The sequence below is a fragment of the Pyrus communis genome, chromosome 1 (assembly GCF_041283825.1).
Source record: "Pyrus communis isolate YQ-2024b chromosome 1, ASM4128382v1, whole genome shotgun sequence".
Lineage (NCBI taxonomy): Eukaryota > Viridiplantae > Streptophyta > Magnoliopsida > Rosales > Rosaceae > Pyrus > Pyrus communis.
This window is the reverse complement of record NC_142565.1, coordinates 10,827,942-10,844,362: the sequence shown is the minus strand read 5'-3', so window position 1 is coordinate 10,844,362 and position 16,421 is coordinate 10,827,942. Positions and strand designations below refer to the sequence as shown.

The window sequence follows — 16,421 nt, the reverse complement described above, 5'->3', positions numbered from 1 at the left end:
CGAAGCATGACGAAGAATTTCACTAAACAAATGGAGATTACAAAAGAGTATTTAAACTCTCACAACCCAAATCCGACAAATTACAAACCCTAAACCAAATGAGTAGAGAACTCAAACAAACGGAGAAGATTCTCCCAAATTGCTCTCTAACTCACAAACTTACAAATTGACTCTCACTAAATTGCCACACGAATGAGCCACACAAAATACAGTAACCCTAAGCTCCTATTTATAGCAGTACATAGGATTTAGGTTACAATAAGAATCCTAATAGGAAGTAAATACAAATACAAATCCTAATCAAATAGGTAATTAACAAAATCTCTCCACCAAGGAAACCATAAGAAGTCAAAATCCAAAACCAAATAGGACACCAAAACCAAATAAGTAACACAAACCTAATTTTGAGCCGTAAAACTCAACAATGTGACTAATTCAGAGTTCATATTTTTGGTTTATTCATCTTTATCTGCTTATTGTTTTGGTTGTAGTCAATCCCTACAAACCAATCGACAAGAGAAAGAAAAGCGAGAAAAATAAGATGTTTTATTTGATGCTCCCATCAAGACTTATCCTTCATTTTGCATTTTCTTAATTTTTTTTTTTTTTTTAACAAACGATATTATTTACATAAGAAAAAGAACAGTGAGTTGAGCCTCACAATAGTCCATTATAATGTGATTCAAATTCACCTTTGACGAGAATCAAACATAGGACCTCTCACTAACAAATGAAGAGGAATATCACTAGATTATAGTACTAAATAGCATAATGTCCTTATAATGAGAAGCAAAACAAGAGTGGGTAAAACTTTAAGTTGAAGTCTCACTATAAGAAAAAATAACACGGTTGTAATTGGTTGAATCATTAACAGAATTGTCAATTCAAAATTGTTAGAAAAAGCATGACATACTAAAAACTACTTTAACATCTTATTCTAATACCAATTTTAGCAAATTTAATTACTTTTTCAACTAAACTAAACTCTAATACGGACGTATACTTCGATGATCATTCCATTTCTTCAGCTTCGCAATTAAGTATTTCTTCGAAAACCAACATTTATAGAAGTCATGATAGCTTAAGTCTCAACAAATAGCTTCCACAGATGGACGAGGTATTGACGCCCGCAAAATTTTTCTAGTAGGATAGAAAACTATAATCACAATTTCGTCAATCACAATTACTTTTAGTTGAATAAATTGGTGTCGTTGTTTTTAGTTATAAAAGGGGAATCGAAAACTTAATCTATCGTGCTGGTGACTCATTAATTCACGATATCTGACCATTTTAATTAACTAATCAAAAGCGATCACTATTTTTTTTTTTTTTTAAATTCATACGCTATCACTTACTTTAAGAGATGGGGGAAATAAGCCTTTGAATGAACTAACCATAATTATTTGGTTCGAATTCGCTTTAACGAGAATTGAACCTAAGACTCTCTCACTTACAAGTGAAAAAATACTAGGGTCTGGTAGTATTAAGTGATCACTATTTTTTTTTTTTTTTTTTTGTCCGGCATAAATGTTACTCAACTAAGCCCTTGTATAATGCGAGCACAAGCATAGAAAGGTAAATTAATATCATTCTTTTTCCTAATGGTATGAAAGAATAAATTGGTTGTTATTGGATATTCAGTAATAGTAATAAAGATAATAACGAATGGAATGATATGAACGGCTTGGATTTGCATCAACCACCAATTTTCGTGAGAAAAGAAGTTTCTATGGAAACAATTATTTATTTCTATATTTTCAGGGTACTTTCATCTAATTTTTTTATAAATAATAAAAAATACCATTGAAATTTCGTAATACATAGAGTAAATTATTATCATTAAAAAAAAAAACTATAATTAGGGCTTCTGTTTGTGTGCCACTCTCCACCGTCGAGAATCTTGAGATGTGGAAAACAGAGAGGAAAAAGAGACAACATAACCCTAACTTTTAGTATGCAAGTGTAACTGTGTAAGCACAAATTTTTATCTGTTTTTTTTGTTTTTTCAGTCGACCGAAAAAAATATCTAGTCTTTTCACCGGGTCCTTTGTTTCTTGGAGGCAGATTTGGGTGCCCTTCTCATCCTTTTGGTTTGTGCGCTCAGAATTAAGTCACGTCAATATTTTATATTCTTATTATTTTTTATCTTTGTATCACTATAAAAATATTAATATAAAATATTAATATGACTTAATCGTGATCGCACAAAATATGAGGAGATGTGAAGGGCATCAAACAGGAGGGTAGACAATCTACCTTCTTGTTTCTTTTGGATTTTGAAATTATAGGAATCTTCACATCATAATTGTTCATTATATATTATGCGGTGAGTTTTTATCAGGTACTATTTGTATTTTAAATAAAAAAATTCAAATGATTTATAACCACACGATACACGATTAAAGGTTAAGATGTGAGAATCCCTTAGATCCCACAATTTGGATCCGTATCAGATCCAAATCCGTTTCTTTCCTGCATCAAGCGGACACGTACATCCTCAGTTGTCCTCAACTACCGACCTCCTTGACACGCGTCACAAACCTAGTAAACAGACCACCGCCTCCCTATAAATATATCTGAGAAATCCTCAAACGATCAATAAGCCTGCAAGTCTTGAAATCTCTCTTGGATTCGATCAAAAATCTTTCATTTTTTGGTTGTAGGTTTGCGTTTGAAAAATGGCCGAGCAAGGTTTCATGGATAAGGCCAAGAACTTTGTCACAGATAAGATATCAAATGTGGCGAAACCAGAAGCAGAAGTCACAGATGTTGATTTCAAGAAGATGGGCTTGAGCCATGTGGAGTACCTTTCCAAGGTGTCCGTGACCAATCCCTACAGCCATTCCATCCCCATTTGTGATATCAAATACACCCTCAAAAGCGTTAACAGGTTCCATTTCTCACTTTTTAACACTGCTCAATTGGGTTCTTGGCGTTAATTAGGTCATGTTGTTTTTACGAAGTTCCGCTTTCGTGCATATATTTTTTGCTGTGTCAAATTTGATCCTTGTAATTTGCGAATTGTATCCGAGGACATACATTTTAACATCTGTTGATTTCTTGTGCTAAATCCGTTAAGTTTGCCCTAACATTTACTTTTGACCATTTCGTCGCAAGAAACTAACAGAAATGGACAAATGTCCTCGGGTTGGTACAGTACGTAGTTTGCAAATTTCCTCGGGTGAGAAGAGTTTACAAACTACGTGAATCAAACTTGATGCAATTGAAAAGTCATTTGTGTTGCAGTTCTCTTTAAGTAGAAAGTTTTAGGTACGATTGAGTTTGATACTGGATTAACCGTCATTGTGTGATTTAGTTTAATCTCCATCCAGTTTTGTTTTATAAAAAATAAAAGTTCAGGTGGTGGATTGATATTGTGTGTAGGACCTTCCTTTTTCGTCCTGGCGCAAACCCCTTTCCCATTAATTTAGATTAGCTTAAAATATCGCTTTTTTTTTTTTCAAAATAAAATAAAACTTGTGGATTTAATTGAAAGTACATGGAGGATAGTGAAAACTTTGTGAATCTTAGAGGGACCAAAAAAACGTTTTGACCTTCTTTTTTTCCCTCAATTTGAAGTTTGATTTTGTGTATATTTGCAGGGAGATTGCATCGGGGACTATACCGGACCCTGGATCACTAAAGGCAAGTGACATAACTGTGCTGGAGGTGCTATTGAAGGTGCCACATAGCATATTGGTGACATTGGCAAAGGATCTGGGTGCAGATTGGGACTTTGACTATGAGTTGGACATAGGCCTCACCATTGACCTTCCTGTCATCGGCAACTTCACCATACCACTCAACAAGAAGGGAGAGTTCAAGCTTCCCACCCTCTTCTAATCACCATGTCTTTTCAGATGTATAACTTCATTATGGAATGGATGAGGAATTAGGGTGGTGCTAATGATGTTTTGATATTTAATTATGTTTTACCATATTAACGGTGGGAATAAAGTTGAAGAAAGTAAATTCTATGTCGGGAAAAGAAATGATCTTGCATATAATTATAAATAATTATGTTATTATTTATATTGTTAATTAATTTTACAATGAAATTTTAAATGTTTTGAAATCTAACTAGTAGAAATCAAGGGGAATAAAGTAGCTTTATGTGTGTTCTTGCATTTGTTCTTTCTATCTCTGTAAGATGATATAACTTTACACAAAACTATCTCGACTCATAGGTTGTGCTATAATCTCATTTCTCATGTTTTAAACATTGCAATATTATATCTGAACTTAGGAATATGTTATAATGTCATATTTTCGTTAGTGATTCCATCAAATTAATCGTTAAGTGATGATTTAGCAAATAAAGGGTCCATATATTTACTGATGTGGTAGTCAACTGTGCCATTAAAAAAATATATATATCATTTAAAACAATAATTTTTTGGAAGTTTTAATGAAAAGGGCTTTGGGCAAACAAATATTTAACCAAGAACCATCTCAAAATGCTGTTTAACCAAAATGGTTCAAAGTTTAATAAAAAACCATCCAAAATTATTGTTCATGAGTTAAACTTACAAGCCCAACCTGCTACAAATCTACATTCTGTAAATATCCTTAAATGATTCGATATTGTCTTGACTCTTCACCAATCTTAACCCAGCACGAAACTGTCATAATAACTCCATGTCTTCCTATCAAATCGAATTCCTCCATTTCAAAAACAACAAAATCAAAGTTCAAATCAAAGTTGAAAAAGGAAGCATTCATCGAAACAAAACTGCCCAAACGTTCAAATCAAAGTTGAAAAAGGAAGCATTCATCGAAACAAAACTGCCCAAACAAGTTCAAAAAAGTTTAATGGCAGAAACAAGTGAAAAAAGTGTGGAAAAAAAGAAACCAAAATATAACTGTTTCTGGAGAACCCAAAATATAACACTGTTTCAAGAAAAAAAAAAATCAGATATAGTATTTGTTTTGTCTGTGTACAAACAAACACTGTATCTGGAAAGAAAACAACCAAAATTCAGAAACAGTGACTTAAATTTCAGAAACAGTAACTTAAATTCTAGAAATAGTGACTTAGATTCCAAAAACAGTCTATGTTTTAACCTTTGACTGTTTCTTTTCTTTCATGCATCAAGTGATTATATTTAAGAAATATGATGCTTATTTTACTTTGAATCTAAATACAGTGAATTTTACTATTTCTTTTCTAGCTTACATTTAAGAAACAAAGTGTCTATTTCATTTGGATTCAGAAACAGTGACTTAGATTCTAGAAATAGTATTACTTAAAATCCAAAAACAGTTTATTTTTATAGTTCAGAAACTGTGATCCGTAGTTATTATTGAATAGCATGCAGATCTCAAATTTATTTTATAGAGAAACAAACGATGAACTCCACTGACAAAGAAAAATTGAAAAACAATACCTCGAATATACTATGAATAATAACGACTATCACATTTCAGTGAAATAATACAAAATATAAATTAAATAGCATGAAGATCTATATTTTTGTTTCAAAGAAAAAGAAGAAGGTCTGCAAAACAATTAGGGTTGGAAAAAAATCCCAAAAATCCCAAACCAAACCGAAAAAATCCCGATCCCAAACCAAAAAAATCCCAAACCAAAATTCCCGAAATTTTCGGTACTTCATCCCGAACCAAACCGAAATTTTCGGTATGGGATTCGGTATTGCAGTTCAATTTTTTCGGTATTCCCATACCGAATCGAAATAAATATTATATATATATATTATTTTTTAATTATAAGAAAATTATTTCAACCGTTCATTGTTTTAGATTTAATCTGTGCCGTTCATTTGTTTTTAGGTTAGATCTCTCCCCCATTTCAGTTTTCACTTCCGTTTCCATACTTCCATCAGCGCAGCCGTTGTGCCACTCCCACTGCCAGTGCTGTGCCACCAGCCATCACCACCCAGCTTGCCTTCCTTCGAATCGTCTCTGACTCTCCAGCGGCTCAGCCTTCCTTCTCGTCTCTGACTCTCCAGCGGCTCAGCCTTCCTTCACAAATCAACACCCAGCTTGTTTGACTATGCTTTTGCGCGGGTTCGTTTTGTTTTGTACTTGCTGTCAACTGTGCACTTTTCTAGCTTGCAGTTGCTAATGTATTCACCGAATTGTAGTTACATTTTTTGAGTAGTTACAAATGAATTGATACAGTTTTATTTTACCTGTTTCTTCTTCAACAGCCTTTTATTTTCCTATTTAGGCATTGTTCTGTTGATTGCGAATCTCATACAAGATATGTGATTCTGAACTTGAGCTTTGATGTGGCTGCTTTCAAATAATATTGGTTGGACTGGAGTTCTCAGAGCTCAGGTAAAAGCCGCCTCTTACCTTTGCAAATCACCAGCAGGATGTAAATTGTGATGAACTTTGTTAATGTAAAGAAAACTGCTTCATTTCACTGCCCGTATTTGTAAGAAACATTTAAGACGGCCTTATTATGTGCAGGAGTTGCTAACATTCATAGAAAATCTATGGGCATGTGTTCTTCATTGCCCTTCTGCTTGTCATAAACTCTTTGTTGCCGTTCATAGAATGTAGTGATTTAGTTGCATGAGTTATATTATCTAATGCTTTTGAAATATACCCATAAATGATATTGCATGTTGGAACTAGTTTTGTTATTTGGTTTCCGTTGCTCGTGGGAGATCCTGTGTTTTCTTTTCCTGCGCCCCGCCACCCTTGATCGAATTAAGACTGTTCATTACGTGATTAGACTCTTGTTTGATAACTTTAATTAGTCTAATTGTGTGACGAGGTTAGAGTTTTTGTTTGATTGGTCTAGTCATATGATAAGTGAGATACAGAAAGAATCGTAGCCATGAATCCATGATACGTGTGGTCAAACATGCAAAGACTGGTTATTTGTGAATTTCGTTAGGGGACACAAATTGTCAACCAATCTTAATGATCGGCCGCTAACCTAGAAACATGTTTTTGGATTTGTTTTAAGACGAGACACAGCCACCTTGTTATGTTTGGTACTAATCTTAATTTCGTCAAGCAATTTCCTTTGCATGTTCTAAATCTTTAATTATAGACCTTGCTTATTGTGTTGACTAGGGATAGGCCACCTTGTTATTTTTTCCTGGCAGTGTTTGCAGGTTTAGCACTGTTCAAACTTCAAATTAGTCACACATTGCGTCAGGTAATATTTTTGTTTTGGCTTTGAGAATCTTAGATACATGGTCTTGCCTTAATGTTTGATAGCAAAGTATAAACTATGTCAAATTGGCAGATTGGGCAGATGCCATGAAAGTATTGAATAGGCAGATTTCTTTTGATTTCTGTTATATATTTTGAGTTATTTTTCTCACAACCATATATTTTCTTGTTGAATGCTCAGATTTTTGAACCATTTATTTTATTTATTGATTGGAATTTGGATATATGCTGAATTGTGGTTGTGATATATTAATGTGCATTGTTATTTTATTTGTTAGGATGGACGGGTCTAGTAGCCAATCTAGTACACCTATGGTCTCGGTATTAGGAAAACGAAAACAAACCCAACCTAGTGGTACCCTTCAACTAGGTACTCCCTCACCTCAAGATTATTTGCATAATGATTATTATGAAGATTGTTGGGATGATGATCCCGATATGGAGGAGGATATTGCATTAGAACAAATAGAAGAAGATGAGGAAGAGGGGGAAGAGGGGGAAGAGGAAGTAGAAGAAGAAGAAGAAGTAGTGAGACAATGGGAGGGTCCTCCTCGGAAAAAGGGCAATAGGAGAAAGGGTCCAAGTCCGGCGTGGAATGATGCTAAGAGGGTAACGATCACCGATAATAATGGGGAGAAATCTTTCATGGCCGAATGCAAGCATTGCAAACTCTTAGTACCGGCACACCCTATAATTCATGGGACGACGGGAATTCTTAAGCATTTGAGGAAATGCCCGGGTTCTAGTCTCTTTGAGAATGTGGATCCGAAGCAACCTACATTGACACAAGCGAGGATGGGAGGTCCGTTTGTCACTCACACTTTCAATCAAAAAAGACTTGATAGGAGATGTGTGAGGTGGATTATAATAGCGGAGATGCCTTTTAGGGTGGTTGATCAAGAAGACTTTCGAGATTTTATTCGTGATTTGAATCCAAAATACAAACTTCCTAATAGGCATAAGGTGGCGGCGGCGGTTTTGGAGTTGTATGTTGAAGAGAAGGCTAAAATAAAAAGTGTGATTGAGGGGTTGAGAGTGAGTATTACAACCGACACTTGGACCTCAATTCAAATGATAAACTACATGGTCATCACGGCCCATTTTTTGGACACTAATTGGGGGTTGCATAAGAGGATCCTAAACTTTGTCCAAGTTACTTCTCATAAGGGTGATGATATTGGAAGATGTCTAGAGGTTTGCTTGAATAATTGGGGCATTGACAAGGTGTTTAGCATTACCGTTGACAATGCTAGTGCAAATGACACCGCCATTGCATACATGAAAAGAAGACTCAAGTCAAATGGTACTCTTTTACTTGACGGGGCTCACTTGCACATGAGGTGCGCTTGTCACATCCTCAATTTGATAGTTAAGGATGGAATGACGGAGCTTAGTTGTGAAATTGATGCCATAAGAAATTGTGTGAAGTTTATACACTCATCCCCGGCAAGGTTGGAGTCTTTTAGGGAATATTGTGTCTTGTTGAGATTTGATAGGATGTCAAGTATCCCTTTTGATGTTGTCACAAGGTGGAATGCTACATATGAGATGCTTAATAGTGCTTTCAAGTTTAAAGAAGTGTTCTCTAAGATGGCCTTTGAGTGTGACTCTTTTATTGCTTACTTTAAAGAGGAGGTCTCGAAAGAGGTTGATGGGGTGACAACAAAGACCAAGCGGGTGGGTCCTCCGGAGGTGGATGATTGGGAAAGGTCGATGAGTTTTGCTTATTTTCTTAAAAAGTTTTATGATGCCACCTTGACATTGAGTGCAACCCTTACTCCAACGTCACACTTAATACTTAGCACAGTGATTGCCTTGCAAGTGGAGATACAAGAACAAATTTTAAACACCGCTAATGCCACTTTGCAAAGTGTGGCTACCTCAATGAAGCTTAAGTTTGACAAATATTGGGGTCACATTGAAAAGGTGAATCCTATTCTCTTTGTAGCCCAAGTACTCGACCCTAGGTACAAATTTGATATGTTGGAGACAAATCTAGAAGAGCTCGGCTATGGATGGGACAAAATAAGGGAGGAGAAAGTAAGGGTTAAAGGCTATGTAACCGAGTTGTATAATGCATACAAGGAGGGAGTGGTCCTTAGTAGTAGTAGTACTAGTAGTACTAGTAGTAGTGCTACCTCAAATGTGGAGTAAAGATCAAGTGTTGTACTAGATGATGTGGGGGGTGTGATTGTAGATATTGATGTTGCTTCAAGGATGACAAAGAAGATCCAACGAAAGAGAGCGGAGGCACAACAAAATGAGATAGCCAATGAAGTGGATATGTACTTCAATGATCCACATCAAAGCCTAACATATGAGGGTTTCAATCTTTTGGATTGGTGGAAAGGAAATTGTGCTCAATATCCAACTCTTAGTAAAGTTGCTAAAGATGTTTTGGCCCTTCCTAGTAGCACCGTTGCTAGTGAGAATGCCTTTAGTCTTGGTGGGAGAGTTGTTGATCCTTTTAGAACTTCCTTAACACCTAAAACGGTTGAGGCTTTAGTGTGTACTAGTGATTGGCTTAGAGGAAAATAATTTTGTTTCTACAAGGAGCCTACACTTGACGAATTCCATTTCTACAAGGAGCTTGAACGCTTAGAAAGAAGTAAGTAAACAATTTAATTTCCTCTTTTATTTTCTTAGTATTTATTATCTATTAGACTATAATTCAATGTAAATGATTTGTGGTTTATTGTTTTAGGCACGGCTAATTTGGGAGGTGAGGAGAATACAACACAAGAAAATGAAATGCCACCTCCACCTCCTCGACCACTCCAAGTTGAAGTTCAACAACGTCAAAATCAATCACTACCTCCACGACCACCCATTGCAAGGGGAAGGGCTCAACCATCAACATCAAGGGGAAGAGTACAATTACCAACAAGAAGGGAGCAACCACAAGCATCAACAAGATCAAGGGGACGAAGGGGCCGAAGAGGCCAACAATATTTATAGACTTTAAGCTTTGCTTTTTAGCTTTTGGTTTGTAACTTAATTATTGAAACTTTGGCTCATAACTAATTTTTTTGATTTTGGGTTTGTTACTTTATTTATAAACCTTGGCTTGTAACTACTATTTTTACTTTTGAGTTTGTTACTTTATTTATTACTTTATAATATGTCAAATTTTAGCCCAAAAACATAATATGTCAAATTTTAGTCCAAAAGCCCAAAAGCATTTCGGGATTCCCGATTTGACCCGAAATCCCGAAATTATTTCGGGATTCCCGAAAATTGGGATTCCCGAAAATTTGGTTTGGGATTGGGATTGAATTTGGGATTCTCAAAAATTTCGGTTTGGGAATCGGGACAATGGTTTCGGTATGGGATCCCATACCGAACCACCCCTAAAAACAATGATGAACTCCATTAACGACAAAAATTTGGAACTCAACCTAAGAAATTTAGGGATAAAATTAATAAATCATAATTTATTATAATTAAGACATTTTTAATTGTACTACTTTAGTATGGACCTTGTACTAATTATTAAACAAAACTCATAACATGATTTTTTATTAAAACTAAAACTTTTTAAGTCATTTTCATTTATTTTTCTTAATTTTTTATGTCAAAAGTTAAATTAAAAAAAGTGGGCCCCACCCCCGTCAAAACACAAAACCCACTGTCTTCTCCGACCTATCCTCCGCCTTCGCTGACCTCCCATCTCACCGCCTTCACGTACGGTAAGCTCGGAGCCAGCTTCTTCTCTTGCATTACTCTCCAAATCCTTGCACTCTTCCACCATTCTCTCCCACGCCTCCGTTTAAACGAAACCTTAAATTCAAACTGAAACCAAACCCTTAATTGAAACCCTTCTTCTCTCCCACTCCACTCTTAGATTCAATCCCAAATCCAACACCAACCCAATCCCCAAACTCTCCCTCAAGCCCTCTACGCCACTCTCACCACAAAGCCCCAAACCCGAATCCCCAAAACCCATCTCATCCTCGAATTCCTTGAAGTGGGTATCGGTGTTTTCTAGGTATTCGAGATCAACGGCCGCGACAGGAGGTGGAGTTCAAGGTCTTCTGAGAAAACCCGATGCAAAGCAGGGAAAAAAGAAGGAAACTTATCAAAAACTTCATGGTGGTCCGTGGAGAAAGCTTGAGATTTTGGGTGAATTTCAAGAAATTAAATTGTGCAATGGGTTTTTTTTTTATTTTTTTATTTTTTATGGTTAAGGTTTTGCATAGCTAATTCCACTCTTTTTCAATGACAGATTTAGTGTAAGGCAGGTCAATATCTGCAGTGGGGTTTTGGGGAGGTCGGAGACTAAGAGGGGAGATCGGCGATGGCGGATTGCAGTCGGAGAAGACAATGGATTTTGTGAATTTGAAGAGAGTGGGGCCCACTCTTTTTTATTTATTTTTTGACACATAAAAATTTTAATTTTTTAAATGATTTATTTATTTATTTATAATGGCATGAGTTGGCTGCCACGCTAGCAAATATATGGGTCCTCTAATTTGCCAAATCATTAACTACCAATTTGACAGAATCATTAGACCATCTCCAATGGTAACCTAAAACCTAAAAATATTTAGCCCAGAAAATTTAGGTTTTAGCCCAGAAACAGCTTTTCTAGTCCAACCCTTCTGACTTAAAATTTTAGCCCCAGATTATCAAAGAATGAATTAAGGCTATTTTTTTTTAAATTAACTTTTAAAAAAAAAAAAATTTATGTAGACTATCCTAAATTAATTTTATGAACATTTTAACCTAAAAATATTTAAATTCCGATAAATTTTGAAAAATCACTAAATCAATACATGAAAATCAAGATAAACCACATAAACTTAATACCAATGACATTTAATAAACCACATAAACTTAAAAAATAAAAAAGACAATTAATAAACCACATAAACTTAAAAAATAAAAAAAAACAATTAATAAACTACATAAACTTAATACAATCGAAAACTCATAGACTACGTAAACTTAATAATGATATTCACCATCTTGACTTGGTGATGGACTTGGGTGATAGTCTTGAGATGAATCGTCATCTTGAAATATACTCCTTGTGGCATTCCTTCGTAAAATTTCCTTTTGCTTACCACGTAAGTATCTCTTCCTCTCTGGAGTGTATTTGTCGAGGTCCTCCATTATCAAATTAGTTTCGTACCTTTCTTGCTCCCTATCCCCTTGTTCCTTCATGGCCAAAAGCATTTGGGCTGATTCTTCTTGCCGACGGCACTGGATTTCCTTCATTATTGCCATTTCGCTAGCAAATTGTGCACGTGTCGGATCTTGGGACTTCCCTTTTCTCTTTGCTTCCTTTTGCTTATCTCTACCCGGGGGCCTTGCAAAAGAAGAAGTTGGGGTCATTTGTTCGACACCTTCATTGTCGGCAAAATTCACACCTTCATTGACATCATTTGGGGGTGGGGCTTCATTATGAAATAATCTTCCACATTGTTGGTTCGCATCGGTTCCCCACCTCGGACAATCCTTGAGGATGTTCCAAGCATGATGCAACTTAAAAGCTTGATTTTTTGGTGTAGTTCTTGTCTTGTAAATTGCCATTGCTTTGTCACCCTATGCAACAAATACATAAAAACAATTAGTTGCAAAATACTATTATGTACATGACAACTAAAATATCAACAAATAAACTCACAATTTCTGAGGCGCCCCTTCCACTAGGCATGTCAACCATGACTCTCTCCAAGCTTCCTTTCCACAAAGAGCACGCTTTGTTGATAATCTTCCACCGATCATAAACACCACCAACTTCCCTTCGACCGGCGTTGGAGTTTTCATGGAACTTATCAACGATTTTACCCCATAAAACCTTTCTATTTTGATTGGTGCCGACGGCACCATCTTCGCTAATCGAAATCCATGCCAAACATAAAGCAATATCTTCGTCAAATGTCCAATTACGACCTCTAACATGCTCTTTTGCCATCTTGAAAATTCTAGAAATGAGAATAAATGGTATAAAGAAAAATTGGAAGAATTGTAGGAGAAAAGTGAGTTTTGTGTGGATGTTTGAACAAATACATAGGTATTTATAGAGTTTTTGGTTGAATTTTAAGTTAAATAATTTTTTTTAAATTATTCTAGCCGTTGGATTTAAATTTGGACCGTTAGATTTTTTTTTACCGTTATATTTAATTATATTTGATCTAAGCCGTTGGATTCAATAAATACATAAATATAAAACTAAAAAAAAAAATTTAAACCTGGACCGTTGGATTAACCAACGGCCCATTAAAATTCACCATTGGATTACAAAAAGTAGCCGTTAGGCTACTTTTGCATTGAAACCGGAAGGAACAGGCCCACGTGGGGCTGTCGGCCATTGACTTGGTGCTAGCGCGTGCGGCGCGTGCGCGTCTGGAGGAAAGGAAACTGGGCTTCACAGCCCGTGTTTCACTCACAACAGGTAGGACCCATAATGAGTTTTGGCCTAAAAACGGGCTGGTATTTGGCCTTCTTTTAAGTTTTGGGTTTTAGGTTTTATTTAGCACATGGGTTAGAGTGAGTTTTGAGGGGAAAAAAAAGGGGAATTTTAGGTTATAAGCCATTGTTGGAGATGGTCTTAATGGAGATTTGACATTGCAAAGAATTCATAATTTGAGGTATGGCATTGTAATATTTAAAATATGAGAGATAAGATTGTGGTGCGATCCATAATTGAGGTAGTTTTGTATAATTCACCTATTTTTTTCTTTTTTTGAGATGAAAAAAAAGACAATTTTATCAGTAGGGTCACTTTTTTTTTTTTTCCGAACTCTAGTTTACTACTACACTCGAAATGTCCACATCATTTCTTTTGTCGCATTGTCGTGTTTTTAATTAGTCTAATACTTTAACTTGTGGACATGGCGATAACTATTTCGTTTTTGTTTTTTGTTTTTTTTGTTTTTTTTTTTTTTAATTTTGTATTTTGTATTTTTTTTAAATAATATTATCTACATTAAAAAGAAATAGATGGATTAGCCTTATAATGGGGTTGGTAATAGTGTAGTTCAAATTTACATTTGGCGAAAATCAAACTTAAGACCTTTCACTTACAAGTGAAGAGGAAGACCATTCATTATCAAGAGTTTTTCTCAAATTTATGATATTCTAGAATCTTTCAAGGATGACCGTTCATGATCTCTTTTATCCTATAACTTCTATTGTGTGTACTTTAACATACAATAGTTATCAAATAATGCCCTTGGTTGAATTTTTCCTCAATTTTTATGCACGTATACTCATTTGAAAAACATGTGTGGTGAAAGTCTGCCTCATTTGAATGATCGAACTAACAGTTTAACTGTTGAAACTAAAAGGATGAAAATGCAATGACAAAAATTACTAGGATAAACGTGAAACTCAAGTAAATCATATATTTTTTTTTCATTACAAGCCATAATATACACCAAGAAAGATGAGGGTTTGACTCTGGAACGCAATACGTGAAGAGGAATGCCCTAACTAGGGCAATCCACAAATTTGACCAAAGCAAAAAGAAGGGAATTACAGAACAGGAACAACATCAATGACAGGGGAAAGGGATAATAATTTGGAATCAATGACCATATTAAACAAGGAAGGTCTCCCACAACATATATCTGATTCCACAATATGATGAACTTAAAGAACACCAACTATATTTTTGGAGGGAAGTAAGAGGGAACCCAGTTCTTTACTTATATTTCGGGACACTTTACAAGGAAGAAATGCAAGAAAAGGACCATGGTTGGCCCCATCTCCAAAAGCCAAAAGGTTCTACAAATGTACCAACTCCTATATATATGAATGGGAGTAGAGTAATCGGTCCCATAACTAAATATTTTAAATTCAGTTTTTTGCCCTTCAGCAACAATGCAAAGAAGTGCCTCTTTCGTTTCTTCAAAAATGCAAAGAAGTGCCTCTTTCGTTTCTTCAAAAATGCAAAGAAGTGCCTCCTTCGTTTCTTCTTGGTATTTGAACGTGTCACGATTGGCGGGCAGTGCCAAGAACTATGTAGCGAGCAAGGCGCAGGGGTATGTGGAATCGAGATTGGCTGAGATGAAGAAAAGATCTGCACTTATTGTAGGCCTTCAATTTGGGAACCAAAGCTTGGACTCCACAGAACTCGTCTTCGAGATATCTATCTTCAACCCCTTTGAGTTCTATCTCCCTGTCAGTCAGGCTTCTTTCAAATTCAAAAGCGCCGGCAGGTAGGTTTTGATCCACATCTCCTTTTCACATCCTCCATCCTGGAGACGTTCTTGTGTACAATTGTTATGTACCATTTCCGTCACATAACTGTGTTAAATATGACAAAGTAGTTGTATATATCGATTGTTTAAAAATGATGGTTAGTAGGTCAAATGTCCGATAATATATATAACATGTCAATATATGTCAATACAGAAATTTTTAATGCATACGCGTTTGAATATGTTGTTTGTTTTCACTTCATGTGTGGTGTAGCGAGGTCTTAACAGGAACATTGAAAGATGCCGCGTCACTGAAGCCCGGAGAAGAGTCGATTATGTTTGTGTTAGTGAAGGTGCCATTAAGAGTGTTCATAAACTTCGCAAAGGACATATCTGGAGATGCAGATATTAACTATGAGATCGATTTGAGTATCAAGATTAAGTTTCCTGTAATTGGGAACGTTGTATCCTTACCAATTCCTTGCCAATGCCAACAGGGCGAACTCAAGCTTTCTCATCTGTTTTCCAAATTGTTGGACCAAATCAATCCTCAGCAGCTGGTGCCTTAAACATGAAATATAGTTTCTATATATTATAGGTCCCATCCTATACATCTGGTAAAAGAATTATAAGAGGGAGGGTGGAGTCTTAAGGGTTTCTCCTTGTAACAGAACTAATACTCAATTTATAATCTTCTAGTAAGGCGAAATCTTGGATGCAACTCTTGCAATACCCTGTTTTATCTATCTTCTATCTCTCTTGTTAGGTGAATGTCTTGCCCCCACAGGATGCTCATAACGCAATTGTTTTAAGGCCTTCATATGTTTGTCATTTTGAGGTTGTCACGAAAAGAATGGATGTTAAATATAAATAGATGTTTTGAGTTAGATAACATTTTGAATATCCATTGAAGAATGTTATTGACACTCTAAAAAAATCACTTTACACTCTAAATTTTTGATATTTAAAACTAAAATACTTATGAAGAATGCAGTATGACTTTTTTAGAGTACCAATAATATCTCTCATGTCCACTAATACAAAAACTTGAGAAAAAGTCTTTTGGATCCACATTTAGTTAAGATCAAATATATATATATATATATATATATATATTTT

The 16,421-nt window shown here is 35.5% G+C and overlaps 3 protein-coding genes and 2 long non-coding RNA genes across 5 annotated transcripts; 4 read left to right on the top strand and 1 right to left on the bottom strand.

Moving 5' to 3' along the window:
* The first annotated feature begins 2,588 nt into the window (after positions 1–2,588).
* Positions 2,589–3,992, top strand: LOC137720651 (desiccation protectant protein Lea14 homolog). The gene is made up of 2 exons (XM_068459739.2): positions 2,589–2,890; positions 3,603–3,992. The coding sequence occupies exons 1-2, from the start codon at positions 2,679–2,681 to the stop codon at positions 3,841–3,843; spliced, it is 453 nt and encodes a 150-aa protein (XP_068315840.1). The 5' UTR covers positions 2,589–2,678; the 3' UTR covers positions 3,844–3,992.
* A 1,841-nt stretch (positions 3,993–5,833) lies between these two features.
* LOC148699143 (uncharacterized) lies at positions 5,834–6,553 on the top strand. The gene is made up of 2 exons (XR_015964260.1): positions 5,834–6,027; positions 6,171–6,553. It is a non-coding gene; the product is annotated as an uncharacterized LOC148699143 (long non-coding RNA).
* Positions 6,554–10,511: 3,958 nt separating this feature from the next.
* LOC148699142 (uncharacterized) lies at positions 10,512–11,607 on the top strand. The gene is made up of 2 exons (XR_015964261.1): positions 10,512–11,274; positions 11,378–11,607. It is a non-coding gene; the product is annotated as an uncharacterized LOC148699142 (long non-coding RNA).
* A 362-nt stretch (positions 11,608–11,969) lies between these two features.
* LOC148699141 (uncharacterized) lies at positions 11,970–13,236 on the bottom strand. Its single transcript, XM_088697038.1, has 2 exons — positions 12,782–13,236; positions 11,970–12,699 (listed from the first exon to the last, which is right to left on the bottom strand). Exons 1-2 carry the CDS (start codon positions 13,070–13,072, stop codon positions 12,100–12,102), a joined length of 891 nt encoding a protein of 296 aa, XP_088553164.1. The 5' UTR covers positions 13,073–13,236; the 3' UTR covers positions 11,970–12,099.
* Positions 13,237–14,965: 1,729 nt separating this feature from the next.
* On the top strand, positions 14,966–16,034 carry LOC137720652 (desiccation protectant protein Lea14 homolog). Its single transcript, XM_068459740.2, has 2 exons — positions 14,966–15,320; positions 15,577–16,034. The coding sequence occupies exons 1-2, from the start codon at positions 14,983–14,985 to the stop codon at positions 15,869–15,871; spliced, it is 633 nt and encodes a 210-aa protein (XP_068315841.2). The 5' UTR covers positions 14,966–14,982; the 3' UTR covers positions 15,872–16,034.
* The last annotated feature ends 387 nt before the right edge of the window (positions 16,035–16,421 follow it).

Excerpts from the sequence above, each read along its gene's own strand:
- LOC137720652 (XM_068459740.2), top strand. The coding sequence starts at position 14,983 with ATGCAAAGAAGTGCCTCTTTCGTTTCTTCAAAAATGCAAAGAAGTGCC. Across the intron at positions 15,321-15,576 it reads AAATTCAAAAGCGCCGGCAG|CGAGGTCTTAACAGGAACAT; the intron begins GTAGGTTTTGAT and ends TGTGTGGTGTAG.
- LOC148699141 (XM_088697038.1), bottom strand. The coding sequence starts at position 13,072 with ATGGCAAAAGAGCATGTTAGAGGTCGTAATTGGACATTTGACGAAGAT. Across the intron at positions 12,700-12,781 it reads GAAGGGGCGCCTCAGAAATT|GGTGACAAAGCAATGGCAAT; the intron begins GTGAGTTTATTT and ends TTTGTTGCATAG.
- LOC137720651 (XM_068459739.2), top strand. The coding sequence starts at position 2,679 with ATGGCCGAGCAAGGTTTCATGGATAAGGCCAAGAACTTTGTCACAGAT. Across the intron at positions 2,891-3,602 it reads ACCCTCAAAAGCGTTAACAG|GGAGATTGCATCGGGGACTA; the intron begins GTTCCATTTCTC and ends GTATATTTGCAG.